This window comes from Pseudorasbora parva, chromosome 3 (assembly GCF_024679245.1).
Source record: "Pseudorasbora parva isolate DD20220531a chromosome 3, ASM2467924v1, whole genome shotgun sequence".
NCBI lineage: Eukaryota > Metazoa > Chordata > Actinopteri > Cypriniformes > Gobionidae > Pseudorasbora > Pseudorasbora parva.
In genome coordinates this window covers 29504658-29530523 of record NC_090174.1, presented here as the reverse complement: position 1 = coordinate 29530523, position 25866 = coordinate 29504658, and the positions used below count along the sequence as shown (strand labels likewise).

General features: G+C 37.6%; 2 protein-coding genes across 11 annotated transcripts in view; one reads left to right on the top strand and one right to left on the bottom strand.

Annotated features, from left to right (window-relative positions):
• ncor1 (nuclear receptor corepressor 1) overlaps positions 1-5955 on the bottom strand; it is a 131081-nt gene extending 125126 nt beyond the window's left edge. For all 9 annotated transcript variants that reach the window (XM_067438344.1, XM_067438346.1, XM_067438351.1 and 6 more), the window contains exon 1: positions 5811-5955. The gene's annotated coding sequence lies outside the window, so the exon portion shown is untranslated. The remainder of the gene's footprint in view (positions 1-5810) is intronic.
• Positions 5956-6548: 593 nt separating this feature from the next.
• Positions 6549-25866, top strand: part of pigl (phosphatidylinositol glycan anchor biosynthesis, class L) — a 32655-nt gene continuing 13337 nt past the window's right edge. For both annotated transcript variants that reach the window (XM_067438343.1, XM_067438342.1), the window contains exons 1-2: positions 6549-6915; positions 7138-7237. In XM_067438343.1, coding sequence (XP_067294444.1) covers positions 6582-6915; positions 7138-7237 — 434 coding nt within the window. In that variant the 5' untranslated portion in view covers positions 6549-6581. The remainder of the gene's footprint in view (positions 6916-7137; positions 7238-25866) is intronic.

The window sequence follows — 25866 nt, the reverse complement described above, 5'->3', positions numbered from 1 at the left end:
TGCGCTCTGGTCATTGTCTGGCTATCACCAGATCAAGCTCAATTTAAGATTGAACATTGGTCTGGGGAGTCTGCTCTGTATTTTCTACTGCACAAAAGGATAAAGGAGCATAGTTCAAAAGACTCTGTATGCAATTTGATGGTTCTTCAACCAATCAGACCACAAGAGGCCTGATCAACAGGCAACGACCCATCGTTTCTCTATCAGTTATCATTTTAAACCTGCCAATAGCACGCCAGGTGGATAAGCCAGTCTGTGATTGGTTCCTGCAAAAGTGTAACAGAAGCAGTGGAAATGAATGTACAGGTTTCCAGACTGAGGTGCAGGGTAAAATCAAATCTACTCATCACCCAATTTTCCAAGAATTTAACAATAGCTTACTCCATTTTATTCTACTAGACATGGACTCTCATGGACGATGTAGTAAATGAAGATTTGGAAAGAAGAAAAAACTGCCACCGTCACAACCCTACTCAGAACAGATTTACTCAGGGACGCAAAATAATTACTACAGAGCGCTGGAAGATCTAGCATTTGAATTTGCCACATTGTTCATAACATCGCTGCGAGATCTAGTGAGAAGCAGCATTTAAATTTGGCACAGAATTTTGTGTTACCATAGATATCAGATCATATAGCACTGAAGTGGAAACAAGCCTGCAGTATCCCTCTCAGATACTGAAGCTTTCGCGCCTCGATCGCCCCCCGGTGACCGGTTCCAGTATAGCTGCACCTCCGTGTTTTCTAATGGATGCGAGGCAAACTAAACAATAAAATTACACTTCAAATATTTTTTCCCCAAAGTTAGTTTATGTCATTGAAGGCAGTTATCATCTCGATGATTTCATTTCAAGTGTTCGTTTTTAAAATAAGTTTAGTTTTAGTTAGTTATATGATGCTATAAAAACGGGGGGGGGGGGTGACGTCATGATTGACAGCTGAGACTGACAGCGAAGTTGTCACTGAGGCAGTAACAGACTTTTTTTTAGAATTTTTGGGAGCAGATTGGAGCTTTAGCTTTGATTTCTACATTTCCATAACTGTTTATTTCACACTAACATAATGAATTGTTCTGCATCTGTGAGAGTTTGGGCGGGCTTTTGATATCCCGACTGTACTTCCTGCTCTACTTTCTGCGCTCTACTGCACAACTCCGGTCCCGAAATTTCTACTGCGCAGACTCGTTTCAAAGATGTCAGCGCCGTCCAGGCCGCCTGAAAGCTTCAAATCTGGCAAGCGGAAACAGATGATGACGAGTCGTCTATATTTTTTACGGTCTATGCATGGAAACCAAGAGATACATTGTGTCATGAACGAAAAAGCAATAGAAGTCCACAAATCACCAACATTCAGCATGGATTTAATGTAGCAACACTAAATGTAACCATGGTATTGTGGCTAAAATAGTAAATTATTATTTTATTTTTTTACATTATTCATCTCAGAGTTCATACAGCCTTTCCTGTTCTTCGCGATCCCATCGTTTAAACTTTAGTTAGTGTGTAATGTTGCTGTTAGAGCATAAATAATACCTGTAAAATTATAAAGCTCAAAGTTTAATGCAAAGCGAGATATTTTATTTAACAGAAGTTCCCTTTTAAAGCTTACAGTGAACGACCGTTTGGACTACACCCCTGCACTTCCTGCAGGAATGACGTCACTAAAACCGTTTGTTGACTAACCCTCTGCCCACAAGAACACGCAAAATAGGGGACGTTGTCTTGTTGCTCTCCCACGTAGAGAAGAGCGCACATTGAGCATTGAGCGCGTTCATCTCCCCATTAATGGTAAGAGGCGGGACCTTTCCGGCAACGTGCGCTAAGCTGCTGTCCAATCACAACACGGGAGGCGCTGGCCCAATCAGAACTCGTTACGTGTTTCTGAAGGAGGGACTTCATAGAACAAGAAAATCATCAGGCCGTTTTTAGGACAGAGAAAACAGCGGTGTACAGATAAGTAAATTGTGCGAAAAATACTGTTTTTTTACACACAAAACATGAACTCATGTTATATTGCACACTGTAAACATAATCAAAGCTTCAAAAACGCATGAAAAACGGGACGGCTTCACAATTTTTCCATAACTCCAAAGACTGAAATATTAAACACAAGGGCACTGTTTAAATGAACAGTTAGCTGACAAATATAAATAGTAAAATGTGACCCTGTCTGTGAAACCCCGGCTAAAGTCACAAAATTTAAATGAGATAAGGATCGTCAAAGTGCCATAGCCATAAAAATGACAAAAATAGGTAATTTGTGTTTATTGCTGTAATTATACCAAGGGATTTGAGATACAATACTCAATTTTTAATTCATAACATTATAAATACTGAAATTAGTGATTTTATTGACACTACACTTTATACTTTTGCACAAAACAAATACCGGATGTGGGCTCCCTAAACATAGATTTTAATCATCTTAGGGGGTTTTCATCACAAGACCAGCCGATTCGTATGTTATTCGGTTCAGGAACTTTTTTTAACCATTAGGAAGAGAAAGACATTAATATCAATCGGCACGAGCGGCAATCAGGTCATCGCGACTTAAGCAGGGTTCAGATGTCTGTGGAGATTTTGTGTCATCACCAATATTTTAATATTTTCTTCTTTGTTTTGTAGCTCAACATTGTGCTAATAATAACAACCATCTTAATTTAAAGTCCTATTAGGCCTGCTATGTGTCAATATAAAACATGTTGTGGATGGTGGTGTGTCAGATTAATGAGTGTTTCCCAACCGGGGTGCGCAGGGTGCCGTGTAAAAGGTTTCAGCACGCACTTGCATCGCGGTTCATCTCACATCTGATGACGCATCTTTAATATGGGTTGTAACTTGAAAACAATGCGTTATGTATGTTTCTGTCGATGGATACACGTGCTGGCTCCTCTGTGATACATTACAACAGCGATAATCAAAAAAGTAAGTGGGCAAAACGGTCTATCTGTGTAAACTTTGTTCAATGCATGCGAGTGCTGCCGTATCTTCGAATATGAATACGCGTGTAGAGTTAGAAGGCGCGATTGAGAACTCACGTGCGATCGCGATGTGAGAAGATTTGTCTCTGTGCGGTCATCCGAAACCGCACATCCACGTCTCACAGCGCACAACTATATTGAGTTCTCTTTCAAGTCTTGCGCTTGAACGGACAAACTCACACAAGTAGCCTTTGTCAACATGTCCATCTTGATGAGTATCCAAGCAGACACAGTCTGAATATGCCTTAAGTGAACAAACAGTCGAGAAAGCAATACCCCTGGGTCTTAAAGGTGCAGTAGCCTTTACTGCTGTCTGTTTAATGTCAAAGATGATAAGGAATCACTCACTCTTATTGATTGAATAGCTTTTGTAAGTTTAATAAGGATTAATATTTAATTTAAACAGTTAAATTTGCAGTAATTTTTCATTCAAGATTACTTTATTCAATTTATTTACCTAAAAACTAATGTTAGACCTACCTGAAAAGCATTATTTTATTAGTAGCCTATCTTTGCTCAACAGTAATTATTTGTGCTGCTGCTTGTATTTAAGTTATTTGTTCTTATTTTTTATTTGACAGTAGTCCTTTTTTCCATGAACATAGCAAATACCGAACCATACAGAAACCGTGAACCTGAAACTGTGAACCTAAAACCGTGAAACAAACCAAATCGTGAGCAATCTGTACCGTTACACCCCTAGCGTAACCTATGCGAGGGGGTGCCACAAAATTTAGAACATTTTCAAAGGGGCGCCATGACTGAAAAAAGGTTGGGAAACACTGGATTAGTGAATTAAGTTATCTAGGCTATTTGACATGGCAGCACTTAAACGCGAGCAGGAACAGAAAATAGCTGATTGCTTAAACAGCTTTTCCGATAATAATCTCGGTGGAATTACCCCGAATAATGATATAACCGGGTTTATTGAAGAAAGTGCAGGTTGAGGGTACATGAGGGTAAATAAATGATGACAATTTTTATTTTTGGGTGAACTATCCCTCTCTTTATTTTTACTCCAGTACTGTACTTAATGTTACATAGTAGCCCAGTAAAATAATTTAAGTTAGAGATTTTCTACTGAAATGTAATATATTAATGAATTTATATATTAATTACTTTTTCCATGGATATTTAATTTTTATTAATAAAGTTATACAAATCATTTCAATTAATTGACTTGGTAATCGTTGCTACAATCAAGCTCTTGTACCCCCAATTCGTTTGAATGTTTTTGTGCTTTTTGGACATACGCATAGGAATTTTCCCATAAATGTGTCATATATCACTGAAAATGGGAGAATCTCAGCTTTAATGTGGTATATGGCTCATATTCAGGATAATTATGCATCAAATGTGTTGCAGTTTTAAAAAATAAGCTTGTGTTTGCATTGGAATTTCTCAAAAACATGATTTTCTGAGCCCAAAATTCAGCAACTCTTTAACATAGCCATACTCAGTTAATATTAGAGATATCAAGGTTATATTTTAATAGAATGTTCTTAACATTATGTAGGATGATTTTATGTAGAAAACAGTGAATCACAAAAAAATAACTTTAGCTGGGTTTTCACAGACAGGGTCACAAATCATGAGCCTGTCTCTCCATTTTCTTCCCACTCCAGATAGGGGTGATTCAGGATATACATATATATATATATATATATATATATATATAAAAATGCAAAAAAAAAAGAAAATAATTATTTAAGATTTTTTTTTAAATCCACCAGCACTACCAAATCAGGTGCTAGTGGCGCACACGCCATCTGTAGAACTTAATGGCACCAGTGCTACTGCTCTCAAATGTTAGTCTAGACTCTAGAGCCTTGCATAATATCCTTTCCACAGCTTTTCCCCCCTTTTAATCTCAGAATTAAGGTCAATTACATATACAATACACACAGGCTATATTTTATATATATATATATATATATATATATATATAAAATATAATATAGTATATGTATATATATATATATATATATATATATATATATATATATATATATATATATATATATATATATACACATATATACATATGTATATATATATATATATATATATATATATATAATATATATATATATAGGAACATTCTGACTATTTACTTTTTTCTAAGCAAGTTAATGCAATATTAATTATTTAAAAGGAAGTTTGAATATCTCTGGTAAAACAGCAGGCTATGTTTTTACACTATGTATTATCTTTACGATTGGTTACTACAACACTTTCTACATACGGTTGCAAAGGACCGTCATCTGTTGTCCAAACTTTTTGTAATTTTCAGGCAGCAAAGTAACTCATATTGAATACAGTAGGTTACACATTCAGCACTTGTGTTGTTCTCGTTTCAAGCATGATTTTAGAGACAACTCTGGCTTTTTACATGCAAGACAATTCTTAAACATTCCAGGAAACCCACAATTATGAGCAGTCTCAGCTCATTTGTATACATTACAAAGCAGACTTTAATAATGATTTTCAGCAGTAAACTCCTGGCTGTGGTGTCAACTCACACTAATGGCGTTAGCCAGCAAGCTACTAGTTATTAATCCGTGGAACCCTATTTAACCGGAAACCACAAACAAAATATAAATATCTCGGGTAGATAGAGATGTAATCAGCCGCATAAGAGATTGCCTAAATCAATACATAGTACAACATGAGCAGGGTAATAATATAAAGGAAACAGCCGTTAGCTGAATGTTGCACCTTTGCATTCAAAACTGCGTCGCCATCTTGAACATACGCGCTGAGTTCTTACGAGCCTGCGTGTAATTCACCACAAAGCACTCAGAATATTCACATTAAATAATACACTCACCTCATGTCCTTAAAGACACTCCAATAAACGCTGAAAGATGAGTCTGTGCGGTTCAAACGTGCGGTAATGTAATTCGTCGGCAGTGAGACTGCGCGAGCGCTCTCTCTCTCTCGCTCTCTCTCTCTCTCACACACACACACACACACAGACACACACACACACACACACACACAAGCAAACAGGCTTGTTATTTGTCCTCACTGAGTCGTAGATTTAGTCGAGTCGCTTTCTCTATGATTCTGCGCCAAATATTAATATACGTCACAAGTGTACCGGTTTCTTCTTGCTGGATGCCCGGTGGCTTGCATCTTGTGCAGCTCTGGTGCACCTGAGGAGACGGAGTGAAAGAGTTTTTCTCAAGCAAACAGGATGAAACGGTGTGACGTTCAAACTCTCCCCACAAACGGCCTTCACCCCACCCAAACTTCAATCTCCGTATATTTCTGTACACCAGAAATTCTGGAAAATATTTTCAATTCATATTTTAGAAACTAACTGTTTCATTTATTAATAATTGCTTTACATATGCTTTCGCCGTTGAATTTATTCCAGCTAATGCGTATATTAAATATAATTTAATCAATCATGTCTTGCATTTGTGCTTTTTTTTACTGAAAAATTAGATTAGATATATAGGATGGAAACATAAATAATATTAGTTTCCTACAATAACCATTTTTTAAATTATTTAAATAATCCGAGCTGCAGTTCAATAGGAACCATTATTCAGGAAACGACGTTTTACACGGACTCTTTCATGGCGCGGTCGAGATGTTTGTTTTCGTTTCCATCATATTTGTCTTTGTGGCTTATACTCTTTCTATAAAGTTTGTGTATTACAGATTTAGTCAGTTATGGCCACACTTACGGAATAAAATATCCACCCCTTCATACACCACTGGAAACGCACATTTTTGTCCAACACAAGAGAGGTCTCGCGCGTGTTTTCGGAACTCAGAAGATGACAAGCTGCCCGTGAGAGCCAACGAGACTCGAGCTCTGTTAGTCACTGCACACCCAGATGACGAATGCATGTTCTTTGCACCTACCATCTTACAACTTGTTGAATCACAAGCATCAGTGTATTTGTTGTGTTTGTCAACAGGTAGGTTTACTCTTCTGTAAATAAATCATAACCATCACTTAAATATTTTTTCAGTTCTAATGAAAACTAGTCTTTTTTATTGTACCTTGAAAATCCATTGCATGCTATTTAATAATGTAATTTGCACAAGTAATATACTCTATTTTTTAACTGATTAAATAAAAAAATGAATTGCTATGCATAATGTAAAAGAGACACATCACATGTTTCTGTAATGCTTAGGGAATTACAACAATCAAGGACTGCAACGCAAAAGGGAACTGCTTGACAGCTGTGCGGTTTTGGGAATTCCATCCCACCATGTCACCATCATAGATGACAAGTAAGGGTTGCACATAGGATAAACAAAATATTCAAAGTTCCCCCCAAAATGTAAAAGCCATCATCATTTGCGCACTCTCATGTTTATCCAAACCTGTATGACTTGCGTTCATAACATAAATATAACATCTTTCTCTGCAGTCATATAAATAACTTATTGAATGGAAATCCAAAACACTGCATTGGATTTATGTAATTTATTAATGTGATGGCAAAGCAGATTTTTGTTGTTGTTGCAGAAATCATTCTAATATGCTAATAAATGGTTGTGATCCTTAATATTTTTGTGGAAACCGTTATGGCAGACGGTTTTGTGGAAACTGTCTGCCATTTAAAAGTTGAGTAAGTATGTGTATATCATTTGTAATAACTTTTATTCAGCAAGGTTGCATTAAATTGATCAAAACTGACAGTAAAGACATGTATAATGCTACAAAAGATTTAAGTCTAGAGTGAATCCAGAAATTATTCACAGCACTTCACTTTTTATGTTAAAGCCTTATTCCAAAATGGATTCATTATTTTTCTCCTATTCTACAAACAATACCCCATAATGACAACGATGTGTGTTGTAAATCTTTTCAAATTTATTTTAAAAATAAATAAAAAATCACATGTACATAAGTATTCACAGCCTTTGTGCAATACTTTGTTGAGTCACCTTTGGCACCAATTACAGCCTCAAGTCTATTTGAGTATGATGCTACAAGCTTGGCACACCAATTTTTGGGCAGATTCTCCCATTCTTTGCAGGATCTCTCAAGCTCCATCAGATTGGATGGGGAGCGTTGTGGACAGCCATTTTCAGATCTCTCCAGAGATGTTCAATCGTTTTCAAGTCTGGGCTCTGGCTGGGCCACTCAAGGACAGTCACTGAGTTGTCCCATTGCCACTCTTTTGTTATCTTGGCTGTGTGCTTAGGCTTGTTGTCCTGTTGACTTTATTGCTTGGTTTGTACTCTGACATGCTCTGTTATCTGTGGGACCTTATTTAGACAGGTGTGTGCCTTTCCAAATCATGTCCAATGAAATGAAATTACCACAGGTGGACTCCAGTCAAGTTGTAGAACTAATTCAAGGATGATCAGTGGAAACAGGAGCACCTTATGTGTTACTTATATTTGAATTTTTTCAGTTTTTATTTTTATTATATTTGCAAAGATTTTAAACAAACTTCTATAATTTTTTCATGATGGGGTGTTGTTTGTAGAATTGAGGACAACCGTAATTAATTTAATTTAATTTTAGAATAAGGCTGTAACATAAAGCGTGGAAAAAGTGTACCACTGTGAATACTTTCCGGATGCACTGTATTTCAGATAAATGCTGTCCTTTTGAACAAAATGATCCAGGTTTACACAATATTAAGGCAGCAAAAACTGCTTTCAACATTAAAATCGCATATATGTATATGTGTTTATATACATTTATTTCATGACATACTATAGAACAAAATTAAAATCATTTAAAAAATATATCTCTACAATTACCACTAAATTAATTAATTTGACCTGAGCAAAGTTGCATTTACATGAATGATGCAGATCCATTAAATGGCAGATTTTCTTGCACTATGCTGTTCCTTCTGATAATCAAACTTCGAACATGATAAAAACCTCACTTGGTGAGTAAGATGCAGACTTTCTTGACTTGCAGATCTTTAGCTTTACTCATTAAGATACTAAAGATGGTGTCAATCCATCAGCGCCCAACACTGACAATAGGCCCTAGTCTACTCATGGTGGGGGTGTTGAATTAATGCTATGAAAATAAACATTTAAGTCCAGTGTGGCCATCCCCCTGAGGCTTCATCCATAGCCAGGACCCCCATTAAGGGTACCATGCTGGGTCTGGCCCCTCCTCTTCTCCCCTGACTGCCCTGTGAGCAAAGAGTGAACTGGCTACAAATGTAACCCCTCCATTCTTGTCACAACAGAGGAACAGACAGCTCAAGCTGATGTATGGGAGCTCGCTCTGTCACCGGAGGACTAAAAGAGGGCAGTCCTCCACCCCCCTGAGAACCCTATGATGACACTGCCTCAAAATAAAAAAGTACATGGAGCAGGATTTTATGAAATAGTCATTGTTACCCCACAATTACCCATATCAGTTTGGTGATGTTGTGAGCTCCTCACATCTGCATGGTGTTTTCTTAGTCACAGTTGAACTTTCAGTGTTTTCCTGAATCATCAGCTGTTTTTCTCATACACTCTGATAAATAAAACTATATTCCAGTTTTCCAAAATACAGGCTGGCCAAATACCTACCCACATATTCCCACGTCATTGCTTAGCTGTGCCAGAGTCTGGCATGTAGACATTTATTAGTGATATTTATACCATTGAGAAGTTTAGGGTTAGTAATATTAATAATTTTATTATAATATTACTTTTATTCTTTTACTATACTTTTATTCATCAAGTACACATTACATTGATAAAAAGACAGTTAAAAGATGTATAGCATGACAAAACAATCAAATAACAAAAGAGTTCAAATAAATGCTGTTCTTTTGAACTTTAATCATCAAAGAATTGTGAAAAAAATCTCGTTTTTCCACAAAAATATTTAGCTGCAAAACTGTTTTCTGCATTGATAATAATCATAAATGTTTCTTGAGCACCAAATCAGCATATTAGAATGATTTCTGAAGGATCATGTGACACTGGAGACGTCAGACACTGACGAGTAATGGTGCTGAAAATCCAGCTTTGCCATTAAAGGAAAAAAATAATTTTAAGTTATTACAATGGAAAATAGTTGTTTTAAATTGTAATATTGTATTTTATCGATGCAGCCAATAAGAGACTTTCAAAAACATAAAAAAATCTTACCGACTCTACTAGTGTAAGTGCTTTTATCCAAAAAAAAAACCTACTTATTGTAAGGACAAACTAAAATTAAAGGGTTACTTCAGCGATTAGCATATGGCTTTGTATCAGTAGAAACCCTGGAGTATATTCAAATAAATGTGCTTTCCCCCCTCATATCCCCCTGAGACAAGAGATTTATGCATTTTATTTCTGAAAAATTCCTCCTATGATGCAAATTGACGATATTTGCATCATAGGAGGAATGTTTGGCCAAAGGCTAAAGACTACAGCCAGCAGAGGGAGCCATTTCCGCATGTTTTGAACCCGCGCATGTGGGATGGAGATCACACTCAGAGCTCAGCTCACAGCTACAGGCACTCATTTAAACGGAGCTATGCTGAGCAATGTAAGTCTTTTAACTTCTCAAATTAATTTCTATGAATGTTAAAGCTACACTGTGTAACTTTTTTAGTTTATTCTTAGCTAAAATCACTTAGTTCTTTCAAAAATATATGTGCTCATTAATGTATATTTACTTCTTTCAAGTAATAATGCATTCTCGTAATTTTATAATATACCATTGAAAATACATACGTGTTGAGGGTTCGGATGGCGGTCGCCATGTTGCTCCTCCATCTTGAAAGTACATTTGCCAAAGAGGGACATCTTCAAAAATTACCTCATCACTTGAGTTGAAGCAACACTTACCGAAGAGGTCGAACTGGAAGCCATGACTAAATCGGCCACCGTAGGAGTTGAAACGAAATCGAAATTGAGAGGAGCAGAAACTATTATTCACTGGATGGTCATATATCTTTTCACCACTAGATGGGGGAAAATATCACACAGTGTAGCTTTAAGCTTGCAAAGGCATGAACTGAAACGCGCCAGACTGAACGCGCGTTGTGAATGTATGCCGCGAGTGTAGTCGCGATTACCTCAGCTCTCACCAGGAGAGCTCAGCTCATTTATCTCACTCCTGCAGTTAGTGCTCAGTGCTGTGATACTCACTCATTATATTGAACAGACACGTTCAGTTTTTAATTGTAGTGTCTGTTCTCCAACTCAGTCACAGTAATCCAGTAGCGGTGGCTTAGGGAACGGCCTCAGAGGGCAGCGAAGCATTCTGGGAATTGTAGTCTTTCATCCCCATTAGACAAAAATAAATTTTCTGTCTTTTCTAAGTCTAGAAGGCACCAAATTAAAAACTAATTTCACATTTCTACTACATTGATGACCCAGTTTAAATACAGATTCATCTACCCAGCTCTGAAGTACCTCTTTAAGTGCCTTGCTGAAGGCAACAATGTTAATGGAAACTGAATACTTTTTTTGTGGAGAAAATATGGAGTTGTGAGAGATTTTTTCATTCAAATTTAGTAAACCCACGATGTGTAGAACTTGAATAACAGACATTCCCATTCTTGAGAAATCTGCAGTGATTTATTGTTGACGTCTTCTCTTCATACAGATTCCACAAGGGCTTGCCAATGCCTTATTCGGTGACAAGCCCTGACCTTTAACTACCACACCACCATGTGGTTTATATGTCTATATTTTCATATTTTCTGGTATTAGCCATCATGTGGGTGCTTTTAAAAGACTCAGCTGTTGTTTGTGTGTGTGTGTGTGTGTGTGTAGGAGAGATCATTTATATATGATTATAAAATGTCTCTTCTGAGCATAGTTCTCCTGTAAACACCTTCTTTCAGAAGGAGCATAAAATTAAAGTTTTTTAAAGTTTTGATTCAGTTTTAGTAATTTTTCCTGCTGAGTAAACTAAATCATTTTTATTTCCAAAGACTAGGAGAAACTAAACTTTTTTACCCCAGTTAGGAATCATTTAGCATTGTGCTTTGATTTTAGCTTGCAGCTGGGAAAAATACATTTTCTTAAATGTTTTGATATTTGACTTAAAGATCTTAAATCATACAAAGTTTAATGAGGTGTATGCTTAAATTGTAATAAATAAATGAATTTCCTTTGATTTAAAGGGGGGGTGAAATGCTGATTCATGCATACTGAGCTTTTTACACTGTTAAAGACTTGGATTCCCATCCTAAACATAGACAAAGTTTCAAAAACTAATGTTGGACGTTTGATAGAGTATTTCTGTGTCAAAAATACTCCTTCCGGTTTCTCACAAGTCTCAGCGAGTTTTTTCCGAGTATGGGTCTACTTGACGTTAAATAGAGCGGAAGGTCCTTGTATGGGCCGTACGGGCTCTTCTCCCGGTAGGGTGCGCGCCCGCGTGACTAGAGCGAGAGAGGAAATGCACGTCTCTCAGATGCAGATCCAGTCGTCCGTGAACACTTATGTTGGTTACAGTCCGCGCCGCACTCCACTTTATTCCTATGGTTGACGTCGAGCGACTTCAACGCTTCAGCACAGCATTCCGGGAAGGCAGCGCTGCATTTGAACCGTTTTGAACGCAGAAATGACGGGAAGCTTCACAACATCGCCTCAGTCGCATCGCAAAGTGGATTTCCACGCCACTGCTGTCACAGGACTTCACCAAATCATACCAAAGAAGTGTGTTTTTGATGGAGCGGTCCCAGCGATAAAGGTTCGGTCCTGCTTTGGAAGCAGTGGGTGAGTAAAACTGCTTCAACTGTCTCTGCTATTGGCTACCGTCGCATGAGTAAACATCAGTAAACACGATCGCGTGCTTCGTCATTCAAATGCGCTAACGGTTACTCCATTGCTGTTCTCTGTATAATGTTACACTAGTCTGACGTGCAAAACCGTTTTGCTTGCTAAGGTCTAACGTTAGTCGCATACAATAGTCCATAAACCGAATCATGTCCTCATAAACTGCTAGTAAAGACACAAATGTTGACAGGCCACTAAATACAGTCCATACCACAGAGACGGACGTCCTGATGTTGCTGTTTCTCCTGTTCAATTTATTTCTGCCTCAGATTTGATTCTGGATCATATCTGTATTAGCTGAGATAGCCATGGGTTTCTCCACGCTTGAGGACGTCACCGCTTTGTTCGCGATCGTCATTCTTTAGCTCCGCTCACACGATACGCCTCCAGGCGCTCGGTTTTTCTCTGGAAAGACTCGGTACAGCCTATATTTCTTTTATAAATATAATGAAACTAAAGACTTTTCGGAGATATCAAGGATGCAATACTACTCTATAGGTACTCAAGATTGACATGAGATTGACTGAAACTGAGTGTGTCCCCCCCCCCCCCCCCCCCTTAAGAAAAATCTATGTGATGGACTACATGCACAATTTATGGAGATTATGAACAAAACAAATAAGCTCATTATTAATTCTTGAGGAAGTGTCTCACAACAGAACATAAAGTTTTATTTTATGGCATTTCTGCCTTTCATTGAGATAGGACTAGCAGAAACACAATACAAGTCACCGTGCATTCACAAGTCTTATTGAGATTTTCATTCTGCATTTTAATAAATCTGACTACAGATTTTTGGAATTCTTTGACATTTTTATTTTTAGACATTTTACTGGAAACAAGACGACAATGCTGAGTTAAAGTGTGTTCCATTGTTCTATCCATCTACGCCACAGTAACCATTCATCCCAGTCACAAAATCATGTTTTTTGTTAAAAAGACTTAAAATGTTGGACAGGCTGGATGACAATAACATTCAAACAGCTTATACTCTGTATAGTCTTTAGTCCAGTTCCTCTGGAAATAATTGCAAGCCTCTTGCTGAAAAATCATATGAAGGCATTTTAGATGAGGAAAAACAAATCTTTTTTTAAAATTAGCTTGAATGGGATTTTGTAAAATGACATAAACCAGAGTTTTCCTGTCCACCCAGAGAATGGCAAGCATTGTGCATGATGCATGTGTCACAAATTAATGTTCTTCCAAAAGAATTTGCATAGTCATGGTAATATGTTTTCCAGGCTGTTTTCCAAGTGCTGTGACCCACCCTGCCTGCAGTTCTTCCCTGCATGAATCTGTTCCTTTAGTAAAGTGCTCTCTAAAGCTTCCTTCTTGGCATTGGTATTTTCGTGCTTAAATTCTGCAGAGCCCCAGAGGTCCAAAGCACCATCGCATGGCTGAAACTTCTCCACATTTAGAATTAGTTGTTTTCTTGGAAGGATGGAAAAACTAAAGCATAATGTACCCTCTAGCTGTCCCGAATGTAACAAGACAATATTTCCTGGTGTGTTGGACGATCAGATACGCCCTTGTTTTGACTGCTTTGAACACATTTACTTCTATTTGGGTCGTTTAGATCACTGTGTGTGTGTGTGTGTGTGTGGTACGAACCTTTTGTGTAAGTATGGGGTCAGTGAGTGAGCATTCGTCTTGTTTTAGACCGCTCTAGTGGCGGTACAGGGAATCAGAGTGTGTTCTGAGAAGCCTGGGAGTGTTTGTCTGTGTGTTGACTAGGTCATAAGTATCATATAAACTCAGACACCCACCTGGAACTTTCATAATCAGCTGGCACAACGCCCAGTCCTCCTGTATGTCTCTCTCTCTCTATTGCTCACCCTATCTTTATTTGTTTAACCTAATGTACACACAGAATAAACTTTGACCCATTCTGACCCATTTCCTCATTTACCTTATCCAGCGTATCTCAATCTTCACCCGGTAGCTGACACTGTAATCTTTATGATCTTTTCCTCTATAGTCATTCATAAGCACGTACTTAAACACACAAGGCTTTTCACCCTGCATTTGCCAAAAACACAGATTGCGAGTGACTAGAAGTGAGCTTAGGTACAGGGTAGATAGCTTCACTCTAAAATACTCTAATAATGATTTTTTAAGTATGTTAGAGATTTCACTGGAGCATAGTTAACTGACGACTGCAGTGAACTGATAACGCATAAATCTGAAAGATGAGCTTCTGGGTCTTTCGGTTGTATAGCATGACCTCAGCAACTGTGATAATCTCTAGCTTTCATGTGCACGTTTAAGCTTGTGTGTGCGTGTGTGTGTGTGTGCCTGTGTGTGCCTGTGTGTCTGTGTTTGTCAGCATCCTAACAGGGTCATCTGGGCTCTGAGCTGGTTCAGGAAAGGTCGCTGTGTATGTAGTGATCAGTGATCGGTGTGCATGCAATGGTCCTATTCATTCCCTGCAGTCAGCAGCACTGACCGCTGTGCTGTAGTACATCGAGTTCTGAACGCACACACACACACACACACACACACACACACACACACACACACACACGCGCAACTGAGTAGACAAAGGTTACATGAGTGCACATAGTTAGAGTGACAAAGTCTTGCGGACTTTAGTCTCAGACGTTCACAGACCGCTCACTCAAGTGCATTGTATGCAGAACTGGTTAGAACTGGTTGATGTCAGCAATTGCTGTCTGACTGGCTGGCGGCTAGCCTGCTACATAATATCCTGGCATCAGGGTCCACAGGTTTTTATCAGTCCACTAGTGGGGCTTAAAATATAGGGATGCACAATATACTGTATCTGGACTAAATATACTAAATGCTTTCTGTTTTAACTAAATGCTCTTCTACATCAAAGAGTCCTGAAAAAAATGTATGAGAGTTTCCACAAAACTATTGAGCGACACAACTGTTTTCAACATTGATAATAATATGAAATGTTTCTTGATGTCCAGATTAGACTTTTTTTTAATGAAGGATCATGTGACTGAAGATTGGAGTGATGATACTGAAAATTCATCTTTGCCACTAGATGAATAAATTGCTTTTCAAAACAGCTATTTTAAATTGTAACAATATTTTAATATTTCACTGTCTGCGCACTATTTTTGATGAAATTTTAAATGGTTATTTCACCCCAAAATTTAAATTAGCCCATGATTTATTCAGTCAAGTTAGAGATAACAGTTCTTACACAAACGCATCGCTTCACTTAAAGGTGCACTATGTAGTATTTTTGCAGTAAAATATCCAAAAACCACTAGGCCAGTGTTATATATTTTGTTCAGTTGAGTACCTACAATATCCTAAATGTTTCCAACTATTTGTAAATTGTGAGAAAATTGCTACTTTAACTAAGGACAGGGACGTTTCAGCATAGCGTTTGAGGGAGTCGCCTGTCAATTGCGTCATATCTGCGTTACCCTCGGTTTCGGCTTTTATTTGGCAGGAGCGCTTTATTAACCCCCGGAACCTTGTCGGCACTTTTATGATGGATAGATGCACATTTATTTCAAAACAGCCATTCACTTGGAGCAGCCATAAAGCTTGGAAACGCCAGGACATTTTTTATATAACTCTAATTGTATTCCTCTGAAAGAAGAATGTCATATATATATGGCTTGAGGGTGAGTAAATCATGCATGGGCTCATTTTTAGTTTTGGGTGAACTATCCCTTTAATATATTGTTATTTGTATTTACCAGCATTATTAATACTAATAAATACTAATTAAAACCATCATCTAGTGTGAATTTTAAATAGCTAGAATTGTAATTGGTGCATACCTACCCTGAACATGTGAAGAAAACTAAAAAGTTGAACACTGTACATGTTGGTCAGACAATCTCTTCCTGTTTAAATCTGAGGTTTTTAGTCAGAATTATCTGAATTATTAATAATTATTAAATTATCAGCTCTCAAACATCTGACTATGTAGACCTCATGAAATTGTAGCTATCATCTCTAATTATATTATCTTTTTGCTGGCAATTAAAAGTTGTTTGATTCGTTGAATTATGTGAGTGTGTGCGATGTCCATTTCAATTTACGTTGATTGTAAAGTTCTGTTGTATCTTACTTTGTTGCATCTTATGGTCTCAGAGTGTGTCCTCATGGGCTCTGAATGAGTATTGTGACCCTCTTCTCAGTGTTGCTTTGCGCTCTCCGGTGCACAGCTGCATTGACCGCCTACACTCTGACCGAGGCAATGCATCATGGGAGTGCTTTTGTGATAAGAGCACATCTGAACATGCTCCACTGAACTTGTACTTGGTCGACCCCTTTGCTCTTTTCTCTCTCATTTTCTGTATTATTCATTGAGGCAGACAGATGTACTCTCTGTCTGTCTGAACCTGAACACAAACCACACAGTCCACCTGCCTGTCTAGGTGACATCAGGTTGAGTGCCTGTCCTCTGTTTACTTCCTCTTACATGTCTCTGTCATGTGTTGAGAGCTTCCAGCCGGTGTTAGGTTCGTTTTTGTACGTTTGTAAGTTTTCCTTTAAAATGGGCAGATATATTCTTTTTTTCAATTTGTTGCATTTTGAGATTCTTCGTAATGAAAAGTGCGTTATAAATAAAATCTATTAGTAATATATTATTATCTATTATTATTATTATTATTATTATTATTATTATTATTATTATTATTATTATTATTATTATACATAATATAGCTCTTGCATTTCCACAGAGGCTGTCTGATCATTTATAACCTATACTCTTAAGGTTGGACTGTTTTCACAGCCAATATGTTTTCCCATTTAATTCCAAATTCACTTTTAAAATTATTTAAACAATTACATTTAATTAAATGTGTGAATTTTTTATTTTATTTTATAATTACTGATACCAATGTAATATTTATGGAAGCCCATTTCCGTTAAAAAATAAGAAATCATGCTTTGGTAAAGCATAATCCTGTCGTAATTCTTAGATAAAAAGTCAAATATATACTAATTGGAAATTATGTCAGGAATAATTGTAAAACTTTCAAATGTGTTCGGGACCAGCATCTGTACTTAGCAAAGCTATAAGTTTAACTGCTTCAAAAACAGGAACCTTATCACCTCACTACTGAGAAATGATATGTAGCTTTTGGGTTTTATTAAAAAAGTTGATCGCCAGTCAAGAGCTTACAAGTTTCTGTGCACATGTACGTTTCCGTCTGTGTGTGAGTGTGAGCTGGAGAAGGAAAGTGGGCTTTCCATAGATAATAAAAAGTCATATAGTGAGAAACACATGGCAATTGTTTGTCATTTTTATCCTATTGGTTGTCATATTTGTTTGCTTGGTCAGTGTCTTAGTGGGTTTTGGTTCAAAATTAGAAAATTGTGACTTCAAAAGTTTCAGTTATAATAAATTAATAAATTAGATCATTAATCATAAGTAGTAATAGTCCTAAAAGTAATAATTATGACGACATAATTAATTATTGTTAATTGTGCACTGTAAACCCGAACTTTCAAATTAATTAAATAGATTAAGTAGTGTATACTCAAAGTTTTAGAAAAAGTTCTACTAATTTAATTATTTCAAGTTGATGTAACATGGTCTTCCTTTTGAGTAATTTTAACTAATATATTTTGATCAATTGGAACTTTTTTGTGAATAAGTAAGCAGAAACTTAAAAATATAAATAAAATATAACTTAAAGGTGCACTATGTAGTATTTTTGCAGTAAAATATCCAAAAACCACTAGCCCAGTGTTATATATTTTGTTCAGTTGAGTACCTACAATATCCCAGAAGTTTCCAACTATTTGTAAATTGTGAGAAAATTGCTTTTTTAAGGACAGGGACGTTTCAGCATTGCATTTGAGGGAGTTGCCTGTCAATTGCGTCATATCTGCGTTACCCTCGGTTTCGGCTTTTATTTGGCAGGAGCGCTTTACTCTTAGCAGTGTGAACAAGTGAACGCACAGAGTAAAGTCATAACATCGTTTTGAACACACTTAAATGTATCTAATATGATAAACAGAGCTACATTACCTCAAAATCATAACCGGAAGAGCGGATCTGTGCAGGCGCCCGGCGAATGAGTCCCGTCCCGTCATAATAAAAGTCCCGGTATTCGCGAGGCGGGTATTTGTTTAACAGTCGCTCCAGCAGCTTTGCTCAGGTCCATAACACTCGGTCCTGCTCTGCTTTAGACTACAGTAACGTTAATAACCGCATGCATGAACGTGATTTCTGCCCGAGTCCTATTTTCCACCGGCTGTGATGAGAAGACCACATCTCCCAAGATGCTTAAAATAGCTCACTTTGGTCTTGCTTTGATGTGATTGGCCATTCAAGGAGTTCTGTCTGGCAACAAGAGAACTAATTCACTGATTGGAGGATATTTACAAAAGGCGGTTCTTTTCACCTTGTCTGTTGGTGATTCAAATTAAGATGGCGACTTTTTAATTGTGTGAAATCTTAAATTGAGTAAGTAAAAATTTGTAAGTTACTAAACCTAACAATAATATGTGAACTAGGCATGTGCCGATTTTCGATAAATCACTATAAATGAATATGAAATTGTTATTGTGGGCATTTCAAAATATCGTAAATAATAATTTATTAACAATTATTAAAAAAATGTATAATGCACTCAAGAATACTTTGCCCATCAACGTATAAATGCTCAACACCGCTGTATTCTGCGTCAAATGGACATGCGCTCAGATGTAAACGGGAAGCACATGAACGAGTGAAGGAGACGAGCTGCTGAAGTGCCGCTCAGTGACAGCAGAGGGCGCTGATGAACTGCAGAATGCAGTGGTTACCCCGGAAACCCCGCAAACAAAAGCAACCACTAGTGAAGTAGTTTTTAAAACAGCCATTCGTTTTTTGTAATCTCAATGTTTTTCATAATTTTACATCACTTTAATACTTAAAGACTTAATAGGCTATTTATTTTCAAACTTAAACATTTTTATGTTTTAATCTGGACTACAACATGCCCTAATGATTAGAATTTTTTTGATTATTTGTCCAAAAGACATACGACTTCATTAGTTAACATGTTAATTCATTATTACCAAACTGACAATGAAAAATACTTATAAAGAATTAACTATTCTAAGTAATGTTAATTTATTAGTTACTGTTTAATAACAAAATAACTTTTTAATGGACCTAAGATTCTAACAATGATCAGTATTTCTTAACTAACATTACCGAAAACATTTTACTTTCTGTAACAAATGTAGCTATTGCATCTTAGTTAATGCATTATAAGGAGACCTTATATTAATTTGTTACCTGTTGTTCTTTATAGCCTAATTCTTTTGCACTTTAATCTGTTTGAAAATTGCACTTTTACAGCTATGGAAAAAATTAAGAGACCACTTAACATTGATTTCTCTTAATTTTTTCCAGAACTGTTGTTATTACAAAAATAGTTCTTAAAGCTGTTATGCTATGACAACACTTTTTTTGCAACTTATTTCAATATCGTGATAATATTGTATATCGGGATAAAACTACAGCAATTAATCGCAACATGAAAAATTGATATCGGCACATGCCTAATGTGAACTAACTTATAACTAACCGGAATGAATTTATTTCTGTTTTAATAATTTAAAAAGATAAGTGTTTGCTTTAGTTGGGCTCTTGACCCTTGACTGTGTAATATTAGTAGTTATCATGGCCGCTTTGTGTTTGTGAGACACTTTTGCCACAATGCATGTTGGGACCCATGGGGAAGTTTTGATTGGTAGTACCCAGCATGGTGAAACAATGACAACACAAACCAATACAAATTGAGTTTTGTTAACATAAAATGGTGTGGTTGTGTACTTAATTTTTAAAGTTCTGTGAAAACTCAAAACTTTGTTATAATAACTGAAAATGATTGAGTTACCTTAACAGAAAATAGTAAGTCATATTAACTGCAAATATTTGAGTTGAGCTAAATAAGCACTTCAATTTAACTGTTATCAAAAGGTACAAGTAGCAGGTAATCCAACCTTTTAAGTTCTGGAAAATTGGGACTTTAAAAGTTTTAATCAACTTTTTAAAAAAATAAGTTAACTAAAAAAAATTGAGTTCTGTTAACACGGGTTTACAGTGTGACTTGTGATAATTATTAGTTTTTGTATTGGTCTATTTTGACTTTTTATGTCATCATAATTTTTTGTTGTTGGTCCATTTCAACTTTTTATGTCATATTTATTATTTAGTATCTCATAGTTTTGACAATTAATGTCTTATTTATGTCTTTCGTAATTATTTTAAAAAGCATAGCATTATTTTATGAGGTGGAAATAGGCTTCCATTATATACATAATACAGCAACCAATGTTTGTCAAAATTATATTTAAATAATATTAAAATGTATGACTGCATTGGACAGTAGTGACAAGTAGCATTCATCGCCTTCCGTATTTAAAGGTCCCATTCTTCGCGTGTTTTCGAAGCTTTGATTATGTTTACAGTGTGCAATATAACATGAGTTCATGTTTCACGTGTAAAAAAACACAGTATTTTTCACACAATGTACTTATCTGTACAGCGCTGTTTCCTCTGTCCTAAAAACGGCCTGATGATTTCCTTGTTCTATGAAGTCCCTTCTTTAGAAACACGTAACGAGTTCTGATTGGGCCAGTGCTTCCAGTGTTGTGACTTAGCGCACTTTGCCCGGAAAGTTCCCGCCTCTTACCATAACGGGGAGATGAACGCGTTCAATGTGCGCTCTTCTCCACATGGGAGAGCAACAAGACCATGCCCCCTATTTTTCGTATTCTTGTGGGCGGAGGGTTAGTCAACAAACGGTTTTAGTGATGTCATTCCTGCAGGAAGTGCAGGGGTGTAGTCCAAACCGGCCGTTCGCTGTAGGCTTTGAAAGGAAACTTCTGGTAAATAAAATATCTCTCTTGGCATTGAACTTTGCACTTTATAATTTTACAGGTATTATTTATGCTCTAACAGCAACATTTCACACTAACTAAAGTTTGAAAGATGGAATCGCAAAGAACGGGACCTTTAATTATAAATTGATGTGATGTATAGGTTGCAGGAAGAGGATAAAAATTGGGGTCATGTGGGTGTTGGGGCTGATGGCAGGTCAAGACCCTTAGAGAGATGAGCTCTGTTAACACAATTACCAGACAGCACTGCAAATGTCCCTGCCAAGAGCTTTTTGTGGAAAAAAAAAACCTCTCAAAAAAGACACTCTCCTTCTTGGGAACATTTGGGGTTTCTATATTTCTTCTGAGGCAGAAACGCTCAGCTGATGTGCTCACTGCCATTTTTCTTGATTTGCCTCCCCCTTTTTTTTCACCATAAAGCAATGTTCTCTGTATTATATCTTGAAAGCTGCAGGGCTGTTTTGTGCCAAGTATTTGAGTGTAATTTTATTTTAGGAGGTCTTCTAAATTTGGCTGAAAATGCTGCTTGGCTGCTCCTCAACATCTAAATGAATGAAAAAGGTTTTCTGCACTGCAGAGCTACTGACTGATAAAAGTGCTTCTTATACTCCATAAATCTGCACAAACACGACTGTAAACCTGAACCCATTTCAGTCAGATATTTTCCATGCTGGAAGGGTTAACTGTCGTACAGCAGTCAGCTTTTCCCAGCATGCACCGGGGCCTTGTAACGGAAAGGCGGCCCTGGCCCCATGTGACCAGACAAAACAAACGCTGCCAGTCCTCCCCCCACCCTCTCTGTTCTCTCTCTCTCTCTCTCTCTCTCTCTCTCTCACACACACACACACACACACACACACACACCCCGCCTCCTCAGTAGGCTAAAGTTCATCTGCTGCATTCAGATGCCTGCAAGCAATTACACATGCGGGCGAGTGAGTGAGTGAGAGAGAAGAAAGGGAGGGAGAAGAGAGGTTACTATAGGGCATTTGTCACTGTTGCTATAGCGAGGCCAACACTCTGGCTTGATCCATTCTGAAAAAGGTCAGGTAGATCATGCTTGTTTTTCTCTTTCTTTATTTATTTCAGTATCATTTTCTCTTTCTGTTCCATTTTCTCTTGTTCTTGGTTCTGGAAGGTGTAAGCTTTGAACCTTTAAATGGCAGTATAAATGCATCTAAAAGCCTGAACACGCAGAGTTGTTGACTTTGGAAAGAATGGTTGTGGACGTGCTACAAAAATTAAAGCAACAGTTCACCCACAATTCTGTCTGTCATCATTGTACTCATCCGGAAACCACAATATTTTTTTTCCCCTTTGCACGTTAAATGTGAAGTTCCTGGCTTGACGATAATAGAAAATTAGCTCAAAAAGTTCCAAAGTGCCAAAACACTGTACAAGTATCGTAAAAGGGCCAGTGTGCTGTATTCTATGTCTTTTGAGGTCATACAATAGCTTTGTTTTAAAAGCAGACCAAACTTAGACATGTGAGAGCAGTTTGGCATTATTCACAATGATGTGATAATTTTGTTGTACAAGTGACTTGTGCAGTTCATTTTGTGCTTCTGTGCAAGGAACATATTATCAAATTATCAAGACTGGTGTATTTGTCACAGAAAGCAATTGTATTACTTCACAAGACTAAGTACAGTGCCTTGCGAAAGTATTCGGCCTCCTTGAAATTTGCGACCTTTTGCCACATTTCAGGCTTCAAACCATAGACTGTAAAAAAATATTGACGTAGTGTTTGTGACGTCACCCAGATGATTCCGATAAGCCGCTCTGAAGCGTAAAGTAGGGGCGAGCTGGGCGTTGCCATCTTGTGAGCGAGTCATCGCGTGTCACTCCCGCATAACAGAAAATGGGCAAAAACACGGGATGTGCGCAGAGCTGAGGTGACGCAATGACTAATAGACGGCAGATAAATGGCTATCCACTTGTAACCACTCCCTTAATTATGCAGAACTTTAAGGCTTTCTATAACGTAAACGAATGAGTTATAAAAAACTTTACCCCCCTCACAGTTATCATGAAGATCAAAATTAGCCTTATAAGCCAAAACCACAATTTGTACCAGGCTGTAAACATGTTTTTTTCTGCTTTAAAGTTGAGAATTTTAACATGGGGCTCAATGAGATTCTTCTCCCTTCTGGAGTCTGTCCCTATAGTGGCCAGTTGAGGAATTGCAGTTTACATTACTTCCATATTGGCTTCAAGAGAGATCGCGGGAGGTTGCCGCTTGCTTCAAACATAAACACATAAAACTGTAATTTTTTGTGAAGAATCAACAACAAGTGGGACACAATCCTGAAGTGGAACGAAATTTATTGGATATTTCAAACTTTTTTAACAAATCAAAAACTGAAAAATTGGGCATGCAAAATTATTCGGCCCCCTTGAGTCAATATTTTGTAGCGCCACCTTTTGCTGCGATTACAGCTGTAAGTGGCTTGGGTATGTCTCTATCAGTTTTGCACATCGAGAGACTGAAATTTTTGCCCATTCCTCCTGCAGAACAGCTCGAGCTCAGTGAGGTTGGATGGAGAGCGTTTGTGAAGAGCAGTTTTCAGTTCTTTCCACAGATTCTCGATTGGATTCAGGTCTGGACTTTGACTTGGCCATTCTGACACCTGGATATGTTTATTTTTGAACCATTCCATTGTAGATTTTGCTTTATGTTTTGGATCATTGTCTTGTTGGAAGACAAATCTCCGTCCCAGTCTCAGGTCTTTTGCAGACTCCATCAGGTTTTCTTCCAGAATGGTCCTGTATTTGGCTCCATCCATCTTCCCATCAATTTTAACCATCTTCCCTGTCCCTGCTGAAGAAAAGCAGGCCAAAACCATGATGCTGCCATCACTATGTTTGGCAGTGGGTATGGTGTGTTCAGGGTGATGAGGTGTGTTGCTTTTATGCCAAACATAACATTTTGCATTGTTGCCAAAAAGGTCAATTTTGGTTTCATCTGACCAGAGCACCTTTTTCCACATGTTTGGTGTGTCTCCCAGGTAGCTTTTGGCAAACTTTAAACAACACTTTTTATGGATATCTTTAAGAAATGCCTTTCTTCTTGCCACTCTTCCATAAAGGCCAGATTTGTGCAGTATACGACTGATTGTTGTCCTATGGACAGAGTCTCCCACCTCAGCTGTAGATCTCTGCAGTTCATCCAGAGTGATCATGGGCCTCTTGGCTGCATCTCTGAACAGTCTTCTCCTTGTATCAGCTGAAAGTTTAGAGGGACGGCCAGGTCTTGGTAGATTTGGAGTGGTCTGATACTCCTTCCATTTCAATATTATCGCTTGCATAGTGCTCCTTGGGATGTTTAAAGCTTGGAAAATCTTTTTGTATCCAAATCCGGCTTTAAACTTCTCCACAACAGTATCTCGGACCTGCCTGGTGTGTTCCTTGTTCTTCATGATGCTCTCTGCGCTTTAAACGGTCCTCTGAGACCATCACAGTGCAGGTGCATTTATACGGAGACTCGAGGACACACAGGTGGATTCTATTTATCATCATTAGTCATTTAGGTCAACATTGGATCATTCAGAGATCCTCACTGAACTTCTGAAGAGAGTTTGCTGCATTGAAAGTAAAGGGGCCGAATAATTTTGCACGCCCAATTTTTCAGTTTTTGATTTGTTAAAAAAGTTTGAAATATCCAATAAATTTCATTCCACTTCATGATTGCATCCCACTTGTTGTTGATTCTTCACAAAAAATGACATTATATCTTTATGTTTGAAGCCTGAAATGTGGCAAAAGTTCGAAGGGGGCCGAATACTTTCGCAAGGCACTGTACATAGAAAGATTTTTTTTTGCCATTCGTATCTCTTTTTTTCTAAAGTCAAGTCAAGTCCCATCTCTTACATTATCTTAAGAGTACCTACTTAGTGTCTTTGTTCATCAGATCTGTCCATGTTCTCTTTCATCTTATCCTAACTGCTACTGCCCAATTTCATAGTCCCAGTCACCCCATTTTCTAGCATGCACCTTGTACCCACCCACCCCGCCTGTGATAGGGTATCCTCCAGACCTGACCTTGTGACCCTGACCAACATTTGATTTGTGTGCAGATCCATCACAAAAGAACAGAAACAACTGTCAAGGCCCATTGTCAAGAGAGAGGGAGGTAGCCTCAATTCAACACTCTGTTCCTCTCTCTCTCATTATCTGTCTCTCCCTCACTCTGACTTTCACTCCCCCTCTTCTCATCTTACCCCCCCTGACATTGAGCTGGGACTTTGCTGCTGGCAGTCTTTAACACATTCAGTGCCAACTGGTATGTGCTGCCAACCCGGCCCTCTCAACCAATTACAGTCCAC